Source organism: Ictalurus furcatus, chromosome 2 (assembly GCF_023375685.1).
Source record: "Ictalurus furcatus strain D&B chromosome 2, Billie_1.0, whole genome shotgun sequence".
Taxonomy (NCBI): Eukaryota; Metazoa; Chordata; class Actinopteri; order Siluriformes; family Ictaluridae; genus Ictalurus; species Ictalurus furcatus.
The window spans coordinates 23817470-23840729 of NC_071256.1; the positions used below are offsets into that span (position 1 = coordinate 23817470).

Genomic DNA, 23260 nt, shown 5'->3' on the forward strand with positions numbered 1-23260 from the left:
GTTCTGTACAGGGACTTCTGCAACCGAAACTATCAGCGAGTGAGGCGCTATAGAGCTCGCCAGGCGCTCCAGACTGGACCCTGCACAACCTCATCCGCTCCCATGTGAAGCCCATTCCGCTTTAATCCATCTTCACCTCCTCCTTATAACTGCAGCTTTCTCCTCCTATAGTTACTGAGCCGTTTTGCGGTGCCGCGGGCAAAAATGTCTGATTTTGAAGAGTTCGAGAAACAGCTGAGCGAAAATCGGCAAGGTAATATGTTTTCCATGAAATATTTATTGTCTACATCTTGCATTTAATACCGTCGTTTCATAATTTGCTCCGGTGTTGCTGCTGCCTAGATAACGCTAGATGTCATGGACAGTTAAACCGATAATGTAGCCGTTAGCTTCTTCGCTAGGTAGTGGACTACCTCACTGTAACTGAACGCAACACGGGTGTGTCTCAATTGGCTGCCTACTGCCTACATAGGCGCACTATATTGTATATAAAATGACCGCGTCTGCCCTCTGTGTGGTGCACTACATACGCTGTACAGAGCCGTTTGGGATGTAGCCATGGAAATCCGATAGTCTTTGGCGATACGATAGTCCTTCAGTTGGTTCCTCAGTTAAATCGGGTTAGGCCAGTAATGTTTTAATTGATTAATCTCTAGTTAGGTTTGAAATATAAATGTAATAAACACCCAGATACCTCAAAGCTCACATGCTATCTGTGGGTTTATTTCCCAGTCTGTAGTAATGTTGCCGGAAGACACTTGTTAAAGAGTGATCCTCCAGTTATCAGTACAGGACTCTGACAGTCTTGGTCGAAAACCAAAAGTTTAATGATTACTACGTCCACCTCATATCTTTAATGAAAACTTTAACGTTTTTTTTTCACCCTTATAACCGCTTGTTGGGTTTGACAACTCGAGTTGCGCTTGAGCGTTAGTGAGTCACGTGACCATCCATGTGCGATGAACTCTATAATTTATCTAAAAGCATCGTTTCTCTTAAAACATGTTTGGATCGGATTACGTTTATATGAGGAGGGGGAGTAATGTAATTACATACCTGGGGTTTTAATCCTGTCCCTCGAGTCTTTGACAAGTCATTTTAAATGTTACATATATATTTTTGTTGTTCAGCTTATCATGCTCTACAATACTTGTTTTGGTTTAGTTTCAGGAATATACAATTAAATAATAGTAATAATAATAAAAACACTTCCTGATGTGTCCGTATACTGACAAAAGAGTACAAAACCTCTTTTGTTTGTTTGTTTGTTTATTTATTTATTTATTTATTTATTTATTTGTATAGCCAACATGTCAAGTCAGATGAACATACAGTATTACCTGGGGTATTTTCTGCAAGTCTTTGTGTTAGGTAAAAAATGGCATAATCTTTCCAGATGTAGGACGTGCAGTCCTTAAAATTGACCGACATGACAAATTTTGAAGGGACTAAAATCCCAGAGGTACACCTGTAATAAATTATATTACCTCACCTACGTATGTAAAACTACTCCAGACCAAACAGAGCTTAAACTAGATAAAAATGCATCTAAACTGTAGGTGTATATAGGTGTAAAAATGCATCTAAAACCAGTGATCACTAACCCTGCTCCTGGAGATCTACCTTCCTGCAGGTTTCATCTCCAATCAAAATCTACCACACCTGTTTTAGTTGATCAAGAACTTCTTAAGGCAATGATTAGATGGGCAGATGGGCACAATTATGGTTGGAGCTAAAGTCTTCAGGAAGGTACAGTGCCCTCCACTAATATTGGCACCCTTGGTAAATCTGAGCAAAGAAGGCTGTGAAAATTGTCTTTATTGTTTAACCTTTTAATCTTTTGTTCAGAAAATTCACAAAAATGAATGGAGGAATAGTCTCAGATCCCTTGCCATTTATTCTCCAAACATCAGGCATTATAGGAGAGGACTCAGAGCTGTTATCTTGGCAAAGGGAGGTATTGACTAAAAGGGTGCCAATAATTGTTGCACACCTATATTTATTTATTATTATTTTTTTTTTTATAAACCTGTTTTGTTTGCAATTGTTTGGTATCCATGAGAGCAGAGTATTTTTGTGAATTTTTAAAACAAAAGATCAAAAAGTTAAACAAAAATGTTTTTCATAGCCTTCTTTGTTCATATTTACCAAGGGTGCCAATATTAGTGGAGGGCACAAAATAGGCTATTGCATTTATCTCAATGTTGTCACAAATGACTGTTGATAATGGCATGTTTTTAGGATGTTTAATTGTCATGCTGTATTTGTATCATCATGATGACTGCATTGGAAATAGCATTGGGTGCTTGTTACAGATGTTTTTTGATTGTCAAGGTAAAGGACTTCGCAATTTATTTAACAGTCTCTTTTCTTAAACAAAGTCAACTGATCAGTGATATTTACTCATCCCCCCCCTTCCCTCCAAATACAGAGAGAGAGAAGGAGAAGCACAGGAAAAGGAGCCGGAGTGGCTCACCAAGTCGTGGTGAGAAACATCACAGCCGAGAGAAACGCAAAAGCCGTGATTGCCGGAGCAGCTCCAGAGATCATAAAAAACACAGGTGCCTGTACAAGATCATTAACAGTCCCATGTTTTAGTCAGTATTTGGCTCAGAAGAGCTGTTGAACCCATGCATTTAACAAGCCACTTCTCATCTAATGTTAATATTTAAAGCCCTGGATCAGATCAGTACAAGGAATATTTGTAATGCTGATAATGTCCTCTGTGCTGTGTTTAGCTAAGATCTATATTGGTGAAAAAAGTGCTGGCAGAATATATTGCTTGTTAATCATTATTACAATATTGGCCTTTACTAATTAAATATATATATATATATATATATATATGTATATATATATATATAAGCCCTCTAATAACAATTTTTTTGTGTTCCTGGTATGAGCATTTCGGTTAGCCAAAATTCCATCCATCCATCCATTTTCTGTATTGCTTAACAAACACTGGGTCGTGGGAAGCCTGGAGCCTATCCCAGGGGACTTGGGGCACAAGGCGGGCGACACCCTAGGCAGAGTGCCAATCCATCGCAGGGCACAATCACACACACACTTCACACACTCACACACTACAGACACTACAGACAATTTAGAGATGCCAAACAGCCTACAGCACATATCTTTGGACTTGGGGAGGAAACCGGAGTACCCAGAGCAAACCCCCAAAGCATGGGGAGAACATGCAAACTCCACGCACACAGGGCAGAGGCTGGAATTGAACCCCCAACCCTGGAGGTGCGAGGCAAACGTGTTATTGATTAATAATAATAACTTTTTTATTATTGCAATAAATACTTGATATTTTACCACAGTTTATGATGACTATCAGAAATATTTAATATTAATATGACATTTTTTTTAAAAACACAATGCAAAAAAATATTCCTCAGTAGGAGGAGCAGTCAGTGTGACACGTTGGTCCCCGTGTTAATGAAACCTTCATAAGATCTTCAGCTGGTACTGATTTACCATCTTGCCTTTGCTGGTATGGAGATATGTGATGTTGATTTCAAATGAGGGGGAAAAAATAGGGAACTTTGGATGACTTCCATCTGGAATGCAGGGGTAATGACTTGACCTCTCACGATTACATTTTAGCTGACGATTAATTGTCTAACTCATGTCATTCATGATTTAGTTGTTTTTTCAGTTCATTTTAAAGCATGTTTATAATATGAGATCTAAAAGAATAATAACACACTTGCATCAAAAAAGCAGCATTGCAGGCAAAAATACAATCAGTGTAGCATGAATCTGTTGCTAGGTATATCACAAATTGCAGCAACGTCATAATGATAATCAAGTCTATTTTAAAATCGGTGTGTGTACTGATAGCAGTCAACTTGTTTCATTTCAGTTTCATTTTGTGTCATTCGGTTGGCAGTTGTACAGGGAAATGTTATTTAGACTTGTTAATTACGCTGGAGAATGTATTAATCAGATTCTGTCACTTGTCAGATGTTGGCCAGCAATTTCTTTTTGTCTTGTTCAGTCATTCTCCACGGAGAACAAGAAAGAAAAAGGCATACAAATACTGGGATGTTCCAGCGCCAGGATTTGAACACATCACACCACTGCAGTACAAGGCTATGCAAGGTACAGCAAATTTCCTTCTTTAATCATGTAGTCAGTGCAGATCAAGAGCTTTGTACAGAGCAGAGTGCCTAAAATATCTAAAATATGTTTGTGGGGGTTTTTTGGCCTTTGTTTAATACATCTAAAAAATAGCACTGTGGTACTAATACATAACAGTAATATTATAGCAGTAGTAATAGCACTTTTTTTGGTAGAAGGAAGATACTCAAGATTCAGTTCATGAGCTGTTGTTATAAAACTGTAATGTGCATTATGGCATGACAGTATTATTTTTAGGTGTCCATATTATTTAATAGGGGTGTAACGATACATTGGCATGATGCATCCTGATGCAAAAATGTGATTATGTGCATTGTGGAAATGTGCAATATGAATTATGCATCTCATGAAATTGCACTGTTTGAACACTAGCACATCCCATAGAGTTAAATTTATTGAGCGCGCACCGGTCACATGATCACATTCTTCCTAGGAGAGCCTGCACAATCATATGCACTTGTTCAGTGACGGATAGCCCGATAGCTCTAGATTGCAATGACTAACACACATTATACATTATATGATTACATTATATGGTTACACATTACGTTATAATGGTTAAAAACGTTCTTCAGTTACTTTCAAAGAACACCAGCCCCATGTCGCTGTGATCTGTGTTCAGTCTATGGCATCCCAAAACATTACATATTTTAGACCTGGGGAAGGGTTACTGGCTGATTTGCAAGGCACATATGCACAGTTTTCATGTATGTGTGCAGTTACATTACATTACATCAACATTGTCAACTTTTTTTTATGTATTTACAAAATAGTGTAATTTCTATTTAAAGTGCAGACAAAGTGCATTGGTAGTAATTGGGAAATATTATTATTATTATTATTTATTTATTTATTTTTCTTTTTATTTAACTTTTATTTAACTTGGTAAAATTCTTGCTGAGATTAAAAGTCTCTTTTTCAAGAGAGACCTGGCCAAGAGGGCAGCATACAAGGTTTCAGAAAAAAAAAAACAGACAAAGCAATCATACAATATAGTCAACAAAACATAGATTGGATTTAAATAAACACAAAGAATGACTCACTTTTATTACTTAAATATAGACAAGAAAAGAGTTTAAAATGTAGAGTTTTAGGGTAGAGTTATTGGGTACATATGATGGTGAATTAATTATCCTTCTCTCAGGCACTAGTGTTTGGAACGAGTCTGTAATGTAGCATTTATCTACGAATTGTAGCTGCTGGGCAGATCCCCACCATAGCTCTGCTGGCTACATCCAATACGGCAGGAATGGCTGTGACACCAGCGCAGGTGCCCGCTGCTGGCAGCCAAATGACCAGACAAGCCCGACGTCTGTATGTTGGCAACATACCATTTGGAGTCACTGAGGTGAGCATCCCAAATTAGCATTATAGTAATAATAAGGTATAACTGCAAAGGTAATAAAGGCACTGTACAGGTATGATCGCCACTCTGAATCTGTTCAGCATTCAGCTCTCAGATTCCTAACTAAGCATTCAACTCGTCATTTTGTTGTGTACAGAAAAGTAGGACGAGTATGTCTCATTGGGATTGTCTTTCATTTTTAGTAACTTGGCACCTTTGTAAATGAGGGCTTGCCCTTAAAGTGCTTGCTGAAGATTATCCAAATTATATTATTATCATCAAGATTGACATTATAGGTTCTCATGTCTGTATTGGGGTGCACGGTGGCTTAGTGGTAGCAAGTTCACCTCGCACCGCCAAGGCTGGTGGATGGATTCCTGCTGCTACCCTGTGTGTGCAGAGTTTGCATGTTCTCCCCATGCTGCGGGGGTTTCCTCCGGGTACTCTGGTTTCCTCCCCCAGTCCAAAGACATGGATGGTAGGCTGATTGGCATGTCCAAAATGTCCGTAGTGTATGAATGGGTGTGTGCCCTGCGATGGATTGGCACCCTGTCCAGGGTGTACCCCGCTCCCTGGGATAGGCTCCAGGTTCCCTGTGACCCTGAAGGATAAGCAGTATAGAAAATGGATGAATAGATGGATGTCTGTATTGACAGGCAATTACTTAAGCTGATCCCTAATAGGAAGAAGTACAGTATATGTCCTTTAATAACATTAATAAACCTTTTAATAATCTTAATAACAAACCACTTTCTGTTGCCTTTTAGGAGTCAATGGCAGAGTTCTTTAATACTCAAATGAGATTTGTTGGACTTTCACAAACACCAAGCAACCCTGTGCTTGCTGTGCAGATCAATCAGGATAAGAACTTCGCCTTCCTTGAGGTAAGTAATCTTTCATACTGGGTTGCTTATTAGTTCCCTTGATGCTTAAAATGTACTGCAAGGATGCACACAACAATCAAAGGGCATGATGTGTAAGGGAAAGAGTAATCTCATGGATCACATGGATCTCAGTCGGCTGGAGCTGCAAGTAACTACAGTGTTAACTTTACATTGCGTTGTTGAACAGCTCCTTAAATATCTTAATTTTTCTGAAGTTATGAAGGTATTGAATTATTTTAAATTCAAATTTACATAATAATATCCGTAATCTCTTCTTATTTATTTTCCTTTTGATTTTTTTTTATCTTAGTGTAAGCTTAGTCTAAGCTGATAGTATAATGTACTGGGAAGATGACTGAAATATTTCTCATGATTTTAAAAACCTTTTGATCTGAAGGTGTATAATTAAATGTTTGAAATCTGTGTTGTAGACAAAAATATAATTGTGCCAACATATTTGTTTCTTTCATTAGAAAACTAACATTTTATTTACAAAAAAAATAAAATTTTAAACTTTGAGCAAAATATTCAGAAAAGCAGCCAATAAGTGTCCAGTATAGGTGTGAACTCCTTTAATACTGTTTAAAAAGCATCTCAGGGGGATTCCTCAAGAAATCGGTTGAGAAAATGCCAAGAATACATTTCTGGAAATTCTAGGCAAAAAGGGTGTCTACTTTGAAGATGATAAAATATTAAATTATTTTGATTCATTTGAGATTTTTTTTTTTTTTTACAACATATTTCCCATAGTTACATTTGTGTTACTCCAGAGTTTTGATGACTTTTTTATTATCCTAAAATGTGGAAAAACGAAATAAAAATAAAGAATGAGTGTGTCTAATCTTTTGACTGGTAGTGTATGTCCTAATATTTTTGCCCATTGAATGGAGAAGTTTAGTAAATGGCAATTTCCAAGTCTTACCACAGATCGGAACGAGGTCTACATCCAAAAGAAACCTTGGCCTTATTTCAGTGTACCTCACAGACAACACAGGCTGGATTACAGGCTTGACAAATTGTTGTTTTTTAAATTTTTATTTTTATTTTTAGAAGCTTTAGCTATATAGCAACCGCAGCATAATATGATATGCATGTAGAGCAAAGTTCTTCTCAGTCTTCATGACTGCAGTGAGCATTAAAAAATGCTTTCCTTCAGTTTCGATCTGTAGATGAAACCACACAGGCCATGGCATTTGACGGAATCAACTTTCAGGGGCAGGCACTGAAGATCCGCCGACCTCATGACTATCGACCTCTGCCTGGTATTTCTGAGCAGCCTGCTTTCCATGTACCAGGTGAGTAACGTGCTTACATTTGATTAGCTGTGGTGCCATTAGCTTAGTAATTAGCACATAATGTAGTTGTATAAATATTTGTAGGTATTGAGAAATTAGCCAAAATTATTTAATATTCAATATTGGCAATTGAGAAATTAAATGTGATCACTAATATTTATCAGTAATCATCACAATGTAAAATTATTGCCTTATGTGTGCCTGAATAGATTTGATTTAATTATTAAGTAAGTTTTCGATTTTTTTACTACTATTTTGCACCCCCAGGAGTTGTATCCACAGTTGTACCAGACTCTCCCAATAAACTCTTCATTGGAGGTTTGCCCAACTATCTTAATGATGATCAGGTATTTTTTTAACCTCTTGCACAAAATGCTAGTACAGTTTTTTTTTCTTACACCATCCATCTTAGAATAGCACTAAATAGCATACATGTTTTCCAGTTGTCTGACTTATTTAGGTTGTACTGATTAAGCTCAGTAATTGTAATGCCGCTATGGCTATAGATGGTGGTGGTCTTAGCTTTTAACTTAATGTTTATGATTGCAAAAGGCAATTTTTGATACGCAGTTATTCAGTAATAAGTATAATAAGACTAGTGATGTTATAAAAGCAACTCTTTTTTTAAATTCAATTTATCAAACCATGATGTTAAGATTAAAAAGTGAAAGGACAGATTTTCCATCTAGGTGCATTATTCCACTTGCTTAAACATCTGTTGATTTATCAGCTTGTGGAAAAAGATGCTAACAGAGGGTAAACGGGTTGATTTATTATTCTTCATACTGATGTTTGAGTAAGTTAATTCCTAAATAGTAAAAAGTCAAACTGTGATTTTAGATATTGAATCAATACTTAAAAGAGACCTGGGGTTTGTCCTTTGCCCATTTTATTGTTTATTAAATATACAGTACTGTGCAAAAGTCTTAAGCTTATGTAATTCTGCAAAGCAATGATACCTTCATAATGAAACAAAATGTTTCTACATATAAGAAAATTGCTGTAAAGTGTAAAATACTAAAACAAGTCAATATTTAAAATGAACACTTTTTAACAAAAAAATTACATCGGTTTTCTTTACATAAACTGTCATTAATTTATTTGATTTAAATTTTTTTAAGGAAATTGGCTCGTACGTTTTTCCAACTATCTTGAAGAAACTGCCATAGTTCTTCTAGAAACCTTGGCTTTTGCATTTACATCTGTTTCTGCAGCTAAAATCCAGAGAACTTCCATTACATTTTTATCTGAAAATATAACAATATAGTGCATTCTGTAATGTGTGATGACCTGAATTTGACTGTTTTCCAGCAACAGCATGTCTCAAATTGTTTTATTCCTTTTATATCAGTACAGTTTGTCAGTGATGATATTTTTTCAATTTTTATGAAAGAATCTGTTATATCTTTAGCTGCTTGTAGTTACATTCAGTGTTATGGAACAGGAAGTTAGTTAGGTTATGGCAGCTACAAATAATAAATCTCTGTTTGCAAGTCAGCAAAACAGAGAATATGTAGAATCCCACGCAGACATGAGAAGAATGTGCATTGAAACTACACACACACAGTAACCCGAGCTCAGGATCGAACCGGTAATTTGAATTGCAGCCAGCACTACTGTCAGAGCTGCTGTTATAGAACAGTGCTGTGGTATATCATCTCACATAGTTCTTATATATTACAATATACAAACATGTCTGTAAGTGGGGCATGGTGGCTTAGTGGTTGGCATGTTTGCCATGTACCTACAGGGTTGGGGGTTCGAATCGCACCTCTGACCTGCATGTACTCCAGTTTCCTCCCCAGTCCAAAGAAATGTGTTGTAGGCTGACTGGCATTTCCAAATTGTCTGTAGTGTGTGAATGTGTGTGTGATCGTGCCCTATAAGGGGATTGGCACCCCGTCCTGCCTTGTGCTCCGAGTTCCCTGGAATATGTGTGTTTGGAAAACTAAAATTTGCTCTTTGCTACTGATGCATTAATGCAGATTACATCAAATAAAAAAGACAAAATTTATATAAAAATATTAAGGTGCCTAAGACTGCACAGTACTGTATTTCTCCCAATTATAATGCCAGAGATATATGTCATTATTCATGAAAATGCTGAGCACCTGATTGCATTTGTTCTATGAATTGTATTTCACGTTGTGACTAGGTGACTTGGCGTCACATTTAATTCTCAAATAGATAAACAATAATGACTACATAAATGCTTGTTGGTTTCTAAACTGGGTGGATCAATGACAATCTCTCTCTTTATTCTCTCTCAAACACACTGACAACTTCTGTTTGTAATTTTGGATGAATATAATAATATTAGCAGTAAGGTTACTTTCTTTGCTGAACCAGATGCATTACATTACATATAGTAATGATTCAGTACGTTCTCCTTCCTAATTGGAATATAACAGCCAATGCAAACTACTAGGCACAAATGGAGATTAATGTACTCTTTTTCTTCTCATATTTTAAAAAAATTCTTGCAGTCACTGTTACTGCCCTGAAACTCACAGCTCTTTCGTTTTTGTTCCCCCCACTTTGTCCCCAGCTAGGGGCCTGTAAGATCGTTAAGTCTGCGCTCATAATTTGTTCACTATTACTGATCTACTGCTGCCATGTCAACATGTAATACAAGGCAAGTAAGACATTCCGTACCTCACACGGATCAACTTCCTGCCAGCAGGGGTATTTCCTCCCCCACGGCTGCCACACTTTCTCCTCCCATCACTCTTTTGGAGCGCGCAAACCCACTCAGGGATTTCTGGGGGGCGGGGCAGGGCGGGTAGAAGATGGCTAGTTGTGGTGGGTTGATTTTAAAGGGACAACTGTCTGCTCATAAACATAATAGTGGTGGTTTGAGTAAACACAGCATTTGTTCACACTATTGGTGGTATTTAAATGCATTCCTATAGTCGTGGCATAGTACCATACTACACTCATTTTGTGTCATAAAAACAGACTCTCAGATCTGCTTGTTCTGTGAACATAACACCAATGATTCGACTTTTTAAAACTTTAAACATTAACATGTGATTAGAAATCACAGCTCTTTAATTATGTTCACAAATCATTTTAATGCTACCTCAACAGTAATAATGTAAATAGTAAAGGTATGTGTTATGGTTTGGGATTTTTGCTATATCATTTTACCACTTAATTTCTTTCCTCATTAGTCAATAAGTTTTCATGTATTCTCCACTTGTCCTACCCACTGCTGTCGTGAAAATTCTGTATATTCTTATCTCTTGCACAGGTTAAGGAGCTTTTGACATCATTTGGACCACTCAAAGCCTTCAACCTTGTCAAAGACAGTGCTACATCACTGTCCAAGGGCTATGCTTTCTGTGAATACGTGGAGATTGGTGCCACTGACCAGGTATAGACATGATATTCAGAGCAAAATCGGAAAAATACTGCTGTTTTTTGATGATCAGAGGATTTATAGGTAATTGACAGTTTGTCTTGTCACACATCCCAGTGGGTACTTATTAATTAATGCTTTCTATACAACGTGCTGTTGTTATATTAATAACAAAGGCATGACTCATATGTCGGATTTAGGCAGTTGCAGGGCTGAATGGAATGCAGCTTGGTGATAAAAAGCTCATCGTCCAGCGTGCCAGTGTCGGGGCAAAGAATGCAAATCCAGTAAGTACCAGTGACATCTCTCCATGACCAGTATGGGCACTGTGTTTTTACCTTTCTCTCTGGTTACCAATAAAAGGTTTGTTTGCCTTCCTTCTTGTAGGTACTCTGTAAATGTAAGCAAATTCTGGTTTGTCAGTCACTGTTAAAGCTTTGGAGCTTTCTGTTTGTGAATTTTTAAAAGGAAACAAATTCCAGATACCTGAAAAGGCCTCAATTATCGCATTGAGGCTTAAAATGGTTCCCCTTTCTTTACCTCTCCTTCAGATAGTCTTCCAAAAAACAGAATGTATATATTTTACAATGAAGCGACTTGCCAGGAATCACATGGATTCTCATTAATGTTTTTCCTTATAGACTGTGATCACAGAGAGTCCGGTGAGCCTGCAAGTGCCCGGGCTGCAGAGGCTGCAGAACTCGGCCATGCCCACCGCAGTGCTGTGCCTCCTCAACATGGTGCTGCCTGAGGAGCTGCTTGACGATGATGACTATGAAGAGATCCTGGAGGACGTCAGGGAGGAGTGCTGTAAATACGGCAGCGTGCGATCCATTGAGATACCTCGACCTGTCCATGGAGTGGAAGTGCCTGGCTGTGGGAAGGTCTGTCCACTCAGAGAGTGCATGTATGCCTGTTTATGGCTGCAAGAAGAGTTTTCTATAGCTATATGTGGGAGTGTGATGGAATTGCAATAAACCAGGATAAGAAACTCTGAAATAATCTTACCATCAAGGTAATCTGTACCGGAATTGATATAAATTATTAAGAGAAATTAAATATCTCTTTAAAGCCCACTATGTGAAATAGACACATACTTGTAGCAGTGTACTTGTATGTTAAAATATTGAGTTCCTATGCAAAATGTATGTAGGTTCACAGGTCACAGTTTTCTCTGATTTTCACCCACTATGTGTCTATTTCACAAAACTGTGACCTGTGATCCTCCATACATTTTGCACAGGAACACAACATTTTAACATCCAAGTACACTGCTACAAGTTATCACTTACAAATACACAAAAAGAGTAGTCTTCTTTTCCCCCTATAAAAACGGCCTATAAGCCAATCATCGTGTAAATCTAGAATGAATGACAATTGCGTAGGTGTTTTTGACACCCTGAAAGCCCTGCCCCCTTCCCCCATCTCACATTAGTAATCTCTAATCTCTTCTTGATTTTCCCGCTTGAAAGATGGGCTGAAGAAGTGCCCCTGTTTTCTGTCAAGGTAAATGGACATTTTTGTTAGTCTGTTAATTTGAAATAAAATCAATCTGAATGATTGAACAGACATGGTGATTGATGCACTATATGGCCAAAAGTATGTGGATACCTGACCATTACACCCATATGTGGACCTTCCCAAATCTGTTGCAAGAAAGTTTTATGCTGTAGTTTTATGATTTCCCTTCTAGAGGAACTAAGGGACCCAAACCTGTTCCAGCATGACCGTGATTCCATCTCAACATCACTTGTGATTTTGTGCCTTTTGCGTGAATTTATTCTTGTACATATGACATTGTATATGACAACATTGCCATACATAAAAAGTCTGCACATGCTCTTGGGAAAATTAAGTTGTTAAACAGTACCTTTCCATGTCACTGAAGTGTACATCTGTTTGTACCTTTAGTGTGTAGCAGGAGAAATTATTTAATCTACATTATTGGAAATAATTTGTCTTTACATTCATATGTGGAGTTTTGCCACTACTGCTGATGGGAAATTCCTTGACATGTAATGTGAAATGCCTAACAGGATTCGTAGCATTGGATCATAATTTGGAGTTACGAGGAGATGGGAGCCACTTCATATATTTCTGTAGCAACAGATGACTCACCATTGGTGTTGCTTTGTGAAAATGGAGGCACCTTGTGAACTGGACGGGGGGGGGGGAGACCCTTAAGATTCCATCATGACATAATAACAAGTAGATAATCAATCTATCTTCATCCATTGCCAGAGCCATATCTCCCTGCAGATCTCACCTGGTTTCCCACTGAAGCTAAGCAGAGTTGTGCCTGGCCAGTACCTGGATGGAAGATCTCCTGGGGGAAAACAAAGTTTGCTGGTGGAAGTGGTATGAGCGCCCCCCCGAGGGGGGCGCTCACCCTGTGGTCTATGTAGGGCCTAATGCCCCAGTATAGGGACGGGGCACTATACTGTAAAAACAGCATGGTCTTTCGTATGAGATGTTAAACTGAGGTCCTAAACAATTGGGTGGTCTTGGCTATAAGTTGTCTAACACATCTGGATTTAAATATCAGGGATTTCTGATTTATCGTCTCATATTCATCTTTCGATCTCAAACCCAGATGTCTTCAGTATATAGCAAAAATGAAAGAATTGGCCTTGAGGTTCCAATACTTTCGGAGGTGACTATATGGGTGTGATGCTCAGGTGTCCACATACTTTTGGCCATATAGTGTATTTGGTGGTTAAAGGTGGTGAATTATTATTTTTTAAAACCTTTCAAATTATAGTAATTTAAAACAAAAGTATGCAGACCTGAATGTGTATGAAAACCTGTGTAGCAATTATCTGTTATGACACCAACTTTACTGTGGCAATAATCATTTAATGAAACCTTCTGATTGTATTACAACTGTAGTTTTAAATCAGTGTCTGTGTGTGATTCTCTGATGCCATTAATCCTGGTAGGGTCACTTGACCTACTGTGCCCTCCACTCATACTGGCACCTTTGGTAAATATGAACAAAGAAGGCTGTGAAAATTGTCTTTATTGTTTAACCTTTTAATATTTTGTTCAAATAATTCACAAAAATACTCTGCTATCATGGATATCAAACAATTGCAAACAAAACACAGGTTTATAAAAAAAAAATCTTTGTTAAATATAGGTGTGAACAATTATTGGCACCCCTATGAATTCATATGAGAAAAATATATTTGAAGTATATTCCCACTGATATCTTACTTTTTTTAGTACACCTGGGTGACTAGGAACAGGAAATCGTTCAACCATGATTTCCTGTTTCACAAGAGTATAAATATGAGGTAACACACAGGCCAAATTCCCTTAGTCATTCATAACAATGTGTAAGACAAAGGACTGTAGCTGTGATGCGCGGGAAAAGGTTGTTGAGCTTCACAAAATTGGAAGTGGCTTTAAGAATATAGCACAAGCATTGAAAATGCCCATTTCCACCATCGTGGCAATAATTAAAAAGTTCCAGTCAACTGGAAATGTTATGAATCAACTTGGAATTGTACATGTGTCTATATTGTCTCAACACACTGTGTAGAGGATGGTTCGAGTGGCCAAAAAATCTCCAAGGATCACAGCTGGAGAATTGCAGAAGTGCAATTCTCCAAAACTACTCCTCAAAACTACAATCCGAAGTCACCTACATCACCACAAGTTATTTGAAAGGGTTTCAAGAAAAAAAAAGCCTCTACTCTCATCCAAAAACAAACTCACACAGAGAGGTAGCCATATAGAAAAGTACCACATGCCCACAGTTAAATATGGTGGTGGCTCTTTAATGTTTTGTGGCTGTTTTTCTGCCAGAGGACCTGGACATTTTGTTAGGATACATGGCATCATGGATCAAATAAACAGATATTAAATGCAAACCTGACTGCCTCTGCCAGAAAGCTTAAAATGGGCCGTGATTGGATCTTTCAGCAGGACAATGATCCAAAACATACATCAAAATCAACACAAAAATGATTTACTGAATTTGAAGGATCTGGAGAGATTCTGTATGGAGGAATGGTCTCCGATCCCTTGCCATGTATTCTCCAACCTCATCGGGCATTATAAGAGAAGACTCAGAGCTGTTATCTTGGCAAAGGGAGGTAGCACAAAATATTGACTACAAGGGTGCCAATAATTGTGGCAAACCTATATTTAACACAGATTTTTTTTTTTTATAAGCCTGTGTTTTGTTTGCAGTTCTTTGATATCCATGAAAGCAGAGTATTTTTGTGAATTATTTTAACAAAAGATGAAAATGTTAAACAATAAAGACAAGTTTTCACAGCCTTCTTGCTCATATTTACCAAGAGTGCTAATATTCGTGGAGGGCCCTGTATATAATAAGGCCATATAGAGGTGTACGTTGATCCAAACCGAGGAATTTTCAAATAAGTGGCCCATAATTTGAAGAAGGGAAAGATATGACTTGATTTTATCATTAAGTAATAACAAGTAGATAATTATGAAAGAGATAAATGTGCTCAAAGATTCTTGGGAATACATTCTGTTCACACACTGATTACTGAGCGGCATGCACCCACTCATAATTTTTAACATCTATGTTGCAGATATTTGTGGAGTACGGATCAGCAGCAGACTGTCAGAAGGCCATGCAAGCTCTGACTGGACGAAAGTTTGCTAATCGTGTTGTGGTCACCAAGTACTACGATCCAGACTTGTACCACAGACATGAATTCTGAAAGTGCAAGGAAGAAGAGGGATGTTCGAGTTATAGTTTCTGACAAATTGACTGTTTTTTCTTTTACTGGTTTTTCTTTTACTGTTGTGCAGTTTTTTTATTACCTACAAAGCTGTTGTGAGTAGACCAATGTATAGATTTTTGAGCAACATTACATCATAAATAACTACAAAATATTTTCACAAAAATGCTTTTAGCATTCATCATTTAACATTAACAAGACAAAATATATGATCTAAGTATGCAGATCTATGTATCTAGCTAGCTATTTTTTATATTTATTTACAGTGAATGAATTTTATTTACAGAAGACAAATAATTAAATGGTTAACTTATGTGTATAGCTTCACACTCAAGCTTATTGTGTAATCTGGGCCTGTATTCATCAAGTCTCTCAGAATCTCTCTTAAAGGAGTGTTTATTGTGAATGGCAAAGAAATACATAAGTGAATGACGTGAGATGCTGTAAGTGCATGTAACAGTATTTGCTTGTTCTATACTTATTGTTACCTGATCATCCCTGCTGTACCGGTGCATATTCTCTGCTCCTAAATATGCAATGTGGCAATCATTTTAAGCTCTACTGACAGCACATAAAATCCAAGATCTGTCCAAACAGCTTAACCCACTCATTAACCTTTAGGCTATCTGGAACATTTTGTGTGTCCTCTGCATCTGACTGCAGTCATTTTGTCAAATGTTAACAGTTCTCCCTATTAGTGATCTTGATGAACATTTTAGTCTAAGAATCAGTCACTAATTTTCAAGCAGTTATGACTGATTTCCTACTATAAGAGGCTTGGTGAATAAAGACTCAGATCTCTAATGCGGTAAATACCTTCAGTTTGAATTTAGATTAAAACCTGGTGTGATTCATTTGTAGTTCAAGTGAATAATGACACTGTTATCCCAAGAAATATGTTAGATAAAACATTTGCTGCTTCTTATCTAATGGTAAGGCAAAAAGAAGTATGTTGTATGAGTATTTAAAAACTACTAACGGTGTAAATATTGTACTACAGGAAGATATACAAATATATGAGTTTGTGTGAGAAAGAGTAATTGTATATAATTCTGTTCTATTTATACTATTTATCTGTATTTATTATGAGTATTTTGCACCTTACTTTAAATCAGATTCCAGACGTACACAATTTAGGCAAAAGTCGAGCTGTGATTTTGTTGTGTAACTGTAGAAATGCTTCTGTGAGGTTAGGAATGTATCTGGATTTGAGCTGGTTTAAGTGAACACTCTTGTTTTACAGACATTTTAGGACTACTAGGAGCTGCAACAGAGAAACCCAAGCAGTTTCCACCCTCATATTATACATCATGTTTGAACTCGTATGCTACGTTTACGCCAATAATATTACACAAATAAAATTAAAATCTACAAATGTAAAAAATCATTTCACAACAGAACTGTTCCAAACTTAACCAATGCTTAGTTTTGTAAAGTGAAACCTGCAACTGGGTTGGCTGCAATAAAAGATTGTACTCTGCAATACATCAGTCTTCTGTTTTAATTAAGTACATCAGATGTTGAGTATGGAGAGTTTTTTTTATTTATTTATTTAAATATCTGATTTCAGAACACATCACTGCAAAACAGATATTTTGTGCAAAGTGGAAATATCTTGAATATGGCAAAATTTATCGAATATTTTTTATTATGAAATTATGATGAATCAAATATGAGTATTCAGTAGAGAGTGATATTCATTTCAAACATTAAATTGTATTATTATATTGGTGGATAATTTTGCTTATTTCTAGAAATAAATGCTATTTAAAAAATGTTCTGAAAATAGAACAAAAAACTAAAAATTAGTAATCTTATATTTGGTTTGTTGTAATCGTATAAAAAGTAATACTAGATAGATATGACTATATTTAAGAAAATAAAATAAGATTCCAGCTGCTGCACAATACTGGATTAATTGGTTCTGTATCCCTGCCAACAGTCTAAAGATTTGTCCCACTTCCACCCAGAGTCCCGCAGTCACCTGTTTACCAATGTCAGGTCTGCCTCTGCTTACTGTTAACCTTTTGCATTTGCCTTTGAACAATAGAATGTCTTGCTGACTCCAATTTTAGTCATGTAAAATCAGACCTGTGCCAGACCTCTTGGCCAGGGTTTGTCTAACTTTTTGTGGCCAGGGACCCATAAGACAATCTATTAAAATATTAGACTTCCACTTTGAGAACCACTTCTGTACAACAAGGTATTCACCATCTGTTTAATTGTGATTTTGACACCTTTTTTTCAGATACCCCCCCCCCACATTAACAATTTGTATCTAGGTCACTTGCCTTTGTGACCCACCAAAATGCAAATGTTAACTGATTTCAGTTCTATATTCTGAGATACAGTTACCTCAGATTTGCACCAGTTCGACTTGTACCGGTAATGTGACTGCAGAATTGAATTTATTGAATCATAGGTGGTACAATAGCAAAGTCAGTAGTGTTGCTTCCTCACAGCTCTAGGGCACCTGGTTTGATCCTGAGCTTGAGTTTGTGCCTGTCTGGAGTTTTGCATGTTCTCCCCATATCCAAGTGTTTCCTCCTGGTTCTCTGGTTTCCTCCCGGTTCTCTGGTTTCCTCCCACCTCCCAAAAACATGCTGCCGGGTAGATATCCTATTCTAAATTGCCCCTAGGTGTGTGTATGTGTGTGCGCGCATACTGCCCTGTGATGGACTGGTGTCACATCCTGTGTAGGCCACCTCATGCCCAGTGTTCCTGGGGTAGGCTTTTTTCCACTGTGAGCCTAACTAGGATAAAGAGGTTACTGAAAGTGAATGAATTAAAAATTCTAATTATGTGATTAAAAAGTTTTGATTTCATACATATAATAATTAATTATTTAAGGTTTTATTTGATTTGTATTTAATTTAATAATACAAAATAAAATGAAAAAAAATCTAATTATAAAAAGATTTTATTTTAGTAGATTAAAAATATTCTTTTATTATGATATACTGATTAAATTGATATGTTTATTTACTTGATTTTCATTTTGTCAAACATTTTACTGACTTTATTTAGTGGCTTAGTGGTTAGCATGTTTGCCTCGCACCTCCCGCCTCTGCCCTGTGTGTGCGCGGAGTTAGCATGTTTCCCTCGTGTTTTGGGGGTTTCCTCTGGGTACTCCGGTTTCCTCCCCCAGTCCAAAGACATGCACTGTATGCTGATTGGAATTTCCAAATGGGTGTGAAAAGTCAAAATATTTCGATAAAAAAGTCGTAATGGCTGATATTACAAGAAAATATAAGATATCATGCAATGATTTGAGAATGAAGTCATAATACTACGACTTTTTTTTTTATGTCACCCCTCACAGTGTCAGACCTGGTCGTGTTGTCCCTGCTGAATAAACAAACAAACAAAAAACCCCAATAGAAATCCTCATAGAATTCGCAATCGTTTAAATGGTTATAATGGGAATTGTATCGGTTTTAATGGAAACTGTAATGGTCCCTCTGGTTATTTGTGGTATGTTATGTTTAGTGGATACCATTAAGGACCAATAACGGTAATGATGAGCATGTTTACATGTTTTTCATTACATGTTGCACCTCAGAGCACACTCCTGTTTGCTAATCCTGGCCATGCTAAAGAAAGTGTTTTTCAATGTAAATAAAGGGGCTTGTAATGGTATTTGTAGTGGAAACCATTAGAATTTCAGTGATGGTTTCTATTGCTTTGTATTTTTTCCCCCAGCAGAGGTGTTCCTATGCCGCTTGGTGGTGAGCTGTTGTTGACTCACGCTGTGTTTTGCTCATCAGTGTCGCCTCCCCCGGTCACAGTGAGGAAACAGCCCTCTCCACTCCCGCTTTAAATGGATGTAACATGGGCCGTGAGACGCTCGGGAAAGACCAACAGCTTGTTAACTGAAACAGAAGTAGGGAGAAATATGTCCGTGTTGAAAATGGAGGTTTGGTGTAAGAAGTTTCAGGCGAACGTGTTCGACCAAAACAGATGCCAGAACTGCTTCAAATCTCGCGAGCTGCACGTGATGACGCGCGAGGAAATGGAGCAGGTAAACTAATGACCGCTTTAACATTATGCTAATTAAATGTTCTCAAATGTCATAAGCTGCTGATAATAAAGCTTGTAATGCAGTTATTTACACCCAGACGACAATATATTTCGAAAACAAACACATAGACTTGTCTTACTTAGAGAAATAATTAGAAAATATTAACGTTTCAGATTGTTACCTATTTGCTTACTTTTATGGGTATATTGGCAGCAAAACAAACTTTGGGTCCTGGTGTCAAATTATATTTGTGTTCCAAGTTGTTTCTGTAAGCACCTAATTTTAAAGAAAATATTGCCCATGTAGAGTACCAGAGTATAACTTGTAATTATTGTATTTGGTAATAATATTTTGTATTTCTGTATGCTGTCATTTGTCATTCATAATCTGTGGAGAAAGTGTCTGGAAAACAAAAACACAAGGGCTAGAACTGCATAATGCACTACTAATCTGTTCACAATGTATCCCATTATATGCTTAAAAAGTCGTTTTAATAATACATTGCTAAATATCAGTTGTTTAAAGGTTCTCAGAGTGGATTTGGTGAAGCTTAAAGACACGTTTAAAGAAAAGAAAAGAAAAAAAAGTGATATATTGTAGGTTTCTTTGACTTTATTCCTTTCCATTTGTACCTTTTTAATATCTATGTTTAAACAGAAAGGTGCAAGTCTTTAAAACTTTACACTAAAAGGTGATTTATGTCCAATTATATACCATAAACCTTTTTTTTAACAGCTACACTGTTTCCACATTGTACTAGTAAAATATCTTTTGTACAATTAAAATGTACAAAAGATACAGGTACATGTCAACGTGAAGGAAAGGCACAGTTTTGTACTTTTTGCTGAGAGTGCAGGAGGTTTGCATTTGTTGTTGTAATATTTGCCTTAAATTATTTGTTTGCTTGAGACTTTTATCATTCCTATGAGCTCTCTATTCATTGCTAACAGGTGAAACCCATCTATGCGAGCTGGCTCTGCCTCGCGCCTGAAGGCTTGGACTTTGACAATCCGATGCAGCGGTCCAGGGTATCAAACCATAATTGTTCAGAGCTTCACAAATGTCTGTTGCTGCTTATAGACAAAACAACAGAGGATTGAATTTAGTTGTTGTTTGAATTTGTCTAGGCAGTCTATTAACATAATGTGTTTATCCTTTTTTTTTTTTGGCACTCTCAGAAATGGCAGCGTCGCTTTTTCATCCTGTATGAGCACGGCTGCCTAGAATTTGCTCTTGATGAGTTGGTAAGAGACGCTCACAAACAAACAAACCAACCAGATGAACAGGAATACATCAGACTGTGCTGTGGTGCTGATTTATGAGACTCTTGTGCATATTGTAGCCAGATGTGCAGCCGCTTTGTTAAGTGTTCTATCATGAACTATAACTCATGCTTGTAGTCTGTGCCACACATTTTACCCAGATTTCTGTAATCAAGCAATGTTATAGGTCTGATAGCTATCTGGCTCAGTTCTGGTTGGACACTTACTGTGCTCTCTGGTCTGTTTTTGCCAGCTATGGTTATTTAATTTACTTTATGACAAATAGCACGGCAGAATACTAGCATTTATTCCAATCATTATGTTTAGTTGTAGCTGTTTGTTCATCCTACAACCATCTCTCACTTTTTTCTGGTCAAATTACAAAAGTGACTGGAAGCATTTGTATCCCTGTCTGCTCTGTTAACAGTTACATGCTTGAATTATATTCTGTATCATTTTAAAGTCATTTTGGATAAAGTTACTTTGTTTGCCAAATGAATTACTATGAAGATAGAATATAATTGTGTTCCAGCCTAGTACAATTCCCCAAGGATCTGTGAACTTGCATCAGTGCACTGATGTGATTGATGCAGAGGGAAGGACAGGACAGAAAAACACACTGTGCATCATCACTCCAGACCAAGAGATTTACGTCCGTGGAGACAGCAAAGAGATCATCAATGGGTTAGTGATGAGTAGAACAATACAGCGTGAGGACTTAACTCTTTTAAAAAGTTGCATAAACATTCAGCCAGTAAAATTTAGTTAATATGGCACTGATTATCTGATAAACGCCATTGTCACACAAAGCAAGTGGGCTTTGTTTTGCTATCGATATTAACAATTTTTCATTTTTAATTTATCATATTATTTATTCTGGCTATATCTTTAAACAATTGCATACTTTATTGGTTATTTCCATGTTTCCATGATGTTTGTATTCATATAGCCTACCCCTAAATTATACATGAAGTTTTGCCTCTTAGAGCATTTTTGTTGTGGAGAAATGAAAATCAAATATTGTCATTATCGATTTTGCCAGCTAATCCTTGTGGCCCTAGAAGCAAATAAAGTATAAGTGTAGCACACTTTGGGTTACATGAATGAATGCAAATACTTTTAAATAGCTCATAATAGCTGATATTGAGAGTTTTAGGAAGATAAGATTTAGGGGGAACAAATCCTGTGATGTATGAATGACCGGCCTTATGAAGGGTTAAATCAGTTTGTAGTACGTGGGGGCAGTCAAACTTCTGCAATGGTATTATTATTATTACAGCTGTAATTTTTATGAAGCCAGTCTGTGGATGTGAATCTTTTTACAGTTGGTGTGAGCAGCTTCTAGTTTTCAGACAGATCAGTGAACAAAGGCGAAGGAAAAAAGGAAGCAGTTCACCTGTTCCTTCACAGGTGACAAGTTGTTCTACAGTTACTACAGTACAGCTTTACTGTATATCTATGTATAATGCCACACTTAAAATCAACTCTAGACCTTTTATCTGCTTATTTGCGTGTGAAATGATGAGGGAATAAGGCACACCTGGACATGGAGCAGCTGAGCAGTCAATTGTCCAATTACTGCCGTAATTCCTACAGTTCACCTGTCTGCCTTTGAGCTCATACTCACTATTTAATTTAAACACCAATATACTGTGGTAAACAGCTAAAATAACAATAACATTGTCAATGTTCAAATGCTTATGGACTTGACTGTATAGATTAGTTACAGTGTGCTGAACAACCTTGTCAGCAATAATTAGTCTATAAAAAGTGTTTAAATGTTTAATTTCATTTTATGAATGTGCTTGCACTTTGTGTGTGGTTCCTTTAGATGGCAATGAGACCTGTAATCTAGTTACACTGTGTCTGTTTCTTAGGAGGAAGCATCTGCAATGAAATCTGTGTGTAGCGTTGCAGCTGCAAACACAAAAGCAGTAGAAGACCATGAACTATGTAACCCAAAGGAGGAAGATGAACCAAGTGATGAAACTGAGAATATGAACATTGGTTGGGAGGTGAATGTCACCACTGCTGATGCTGATTCCCCTAGTTCAGACAAGTGCGCAAAACAAGGAATTGGCAAGTAGACATTTGTGTGTGTTTTTTTATTATTATTTTTTAAATATTTATAAATGTGTTTAATATAAAGGATTTCAGTTAAGCAAAACCAAAGCACTGGTAACTGTCTAAGGAAGATTACTGGAATTTGATTTTTCTCTCTT

General features: G+C 37.0%; 2 protein-coding genes across 3 annotated transcripts in view; both read left to right on the forward strand.

Annotated features, from left to right (window-relative positions):
* Position 1: 1 nt before the first annotated feature.
* Positions 2-17306, forward strand: LOC128625632 (splicing factor U2AF 65 kDa subunit-like). Of its 2 annotated transcripts, none has more exons than XM_053654131.1 (11): positions 2-272; positions 2430-2561; positions 3956-4110; positions 5346-5497; positions 6262-6378; positions 7535-7673; positions 7941-8020; positions 10927-11049; positions 11235-11321; positions 11676-11918; positions 15603-17306. In XM_053654131.1, the coding sequence occupies exons 1-11, from the start codon at positions 205-207 to the stop codon at positions 15732-15734; spliced, it is 1428 nt and encodes a 475-aa protein (XP_053510106.1). In that variant the 5' UTR covers positions 2-204; the 3' UTR covers positions 15735-17306. The 2 variants fall into 2 exon arrangements, with proteins under 2 accessions (XP_053510106.1, XP_053510096.1); XM_053654121.1 differs by having other exon boundaries at positions 7-253; positions 2432-2561; positions 4007-4110; positions 15603-17305.
* A 3301-nt stretch (positions 17307-20607) lies between these two features.
* Positions 20608-23260, forward strand: part of LOC128625656 (paramyosin-like) — a 21440-nt gene continuing 18787 nt past the window's right edge. The window contains exons 1-3 of the mRNA XM_053654189.1: positions 20608-21722; positions 22364-22448; positions 22916-23260. The exon at positions 22916-23260 is cut by the window's right edge and continues 967 nt beyond it. The gene's annotated coding sequence lies outside the window, so the exon portion shown is untranslated. The remainder of the gene's footprint in view (positions 21723-22363; positions 22449-22915) is intronic.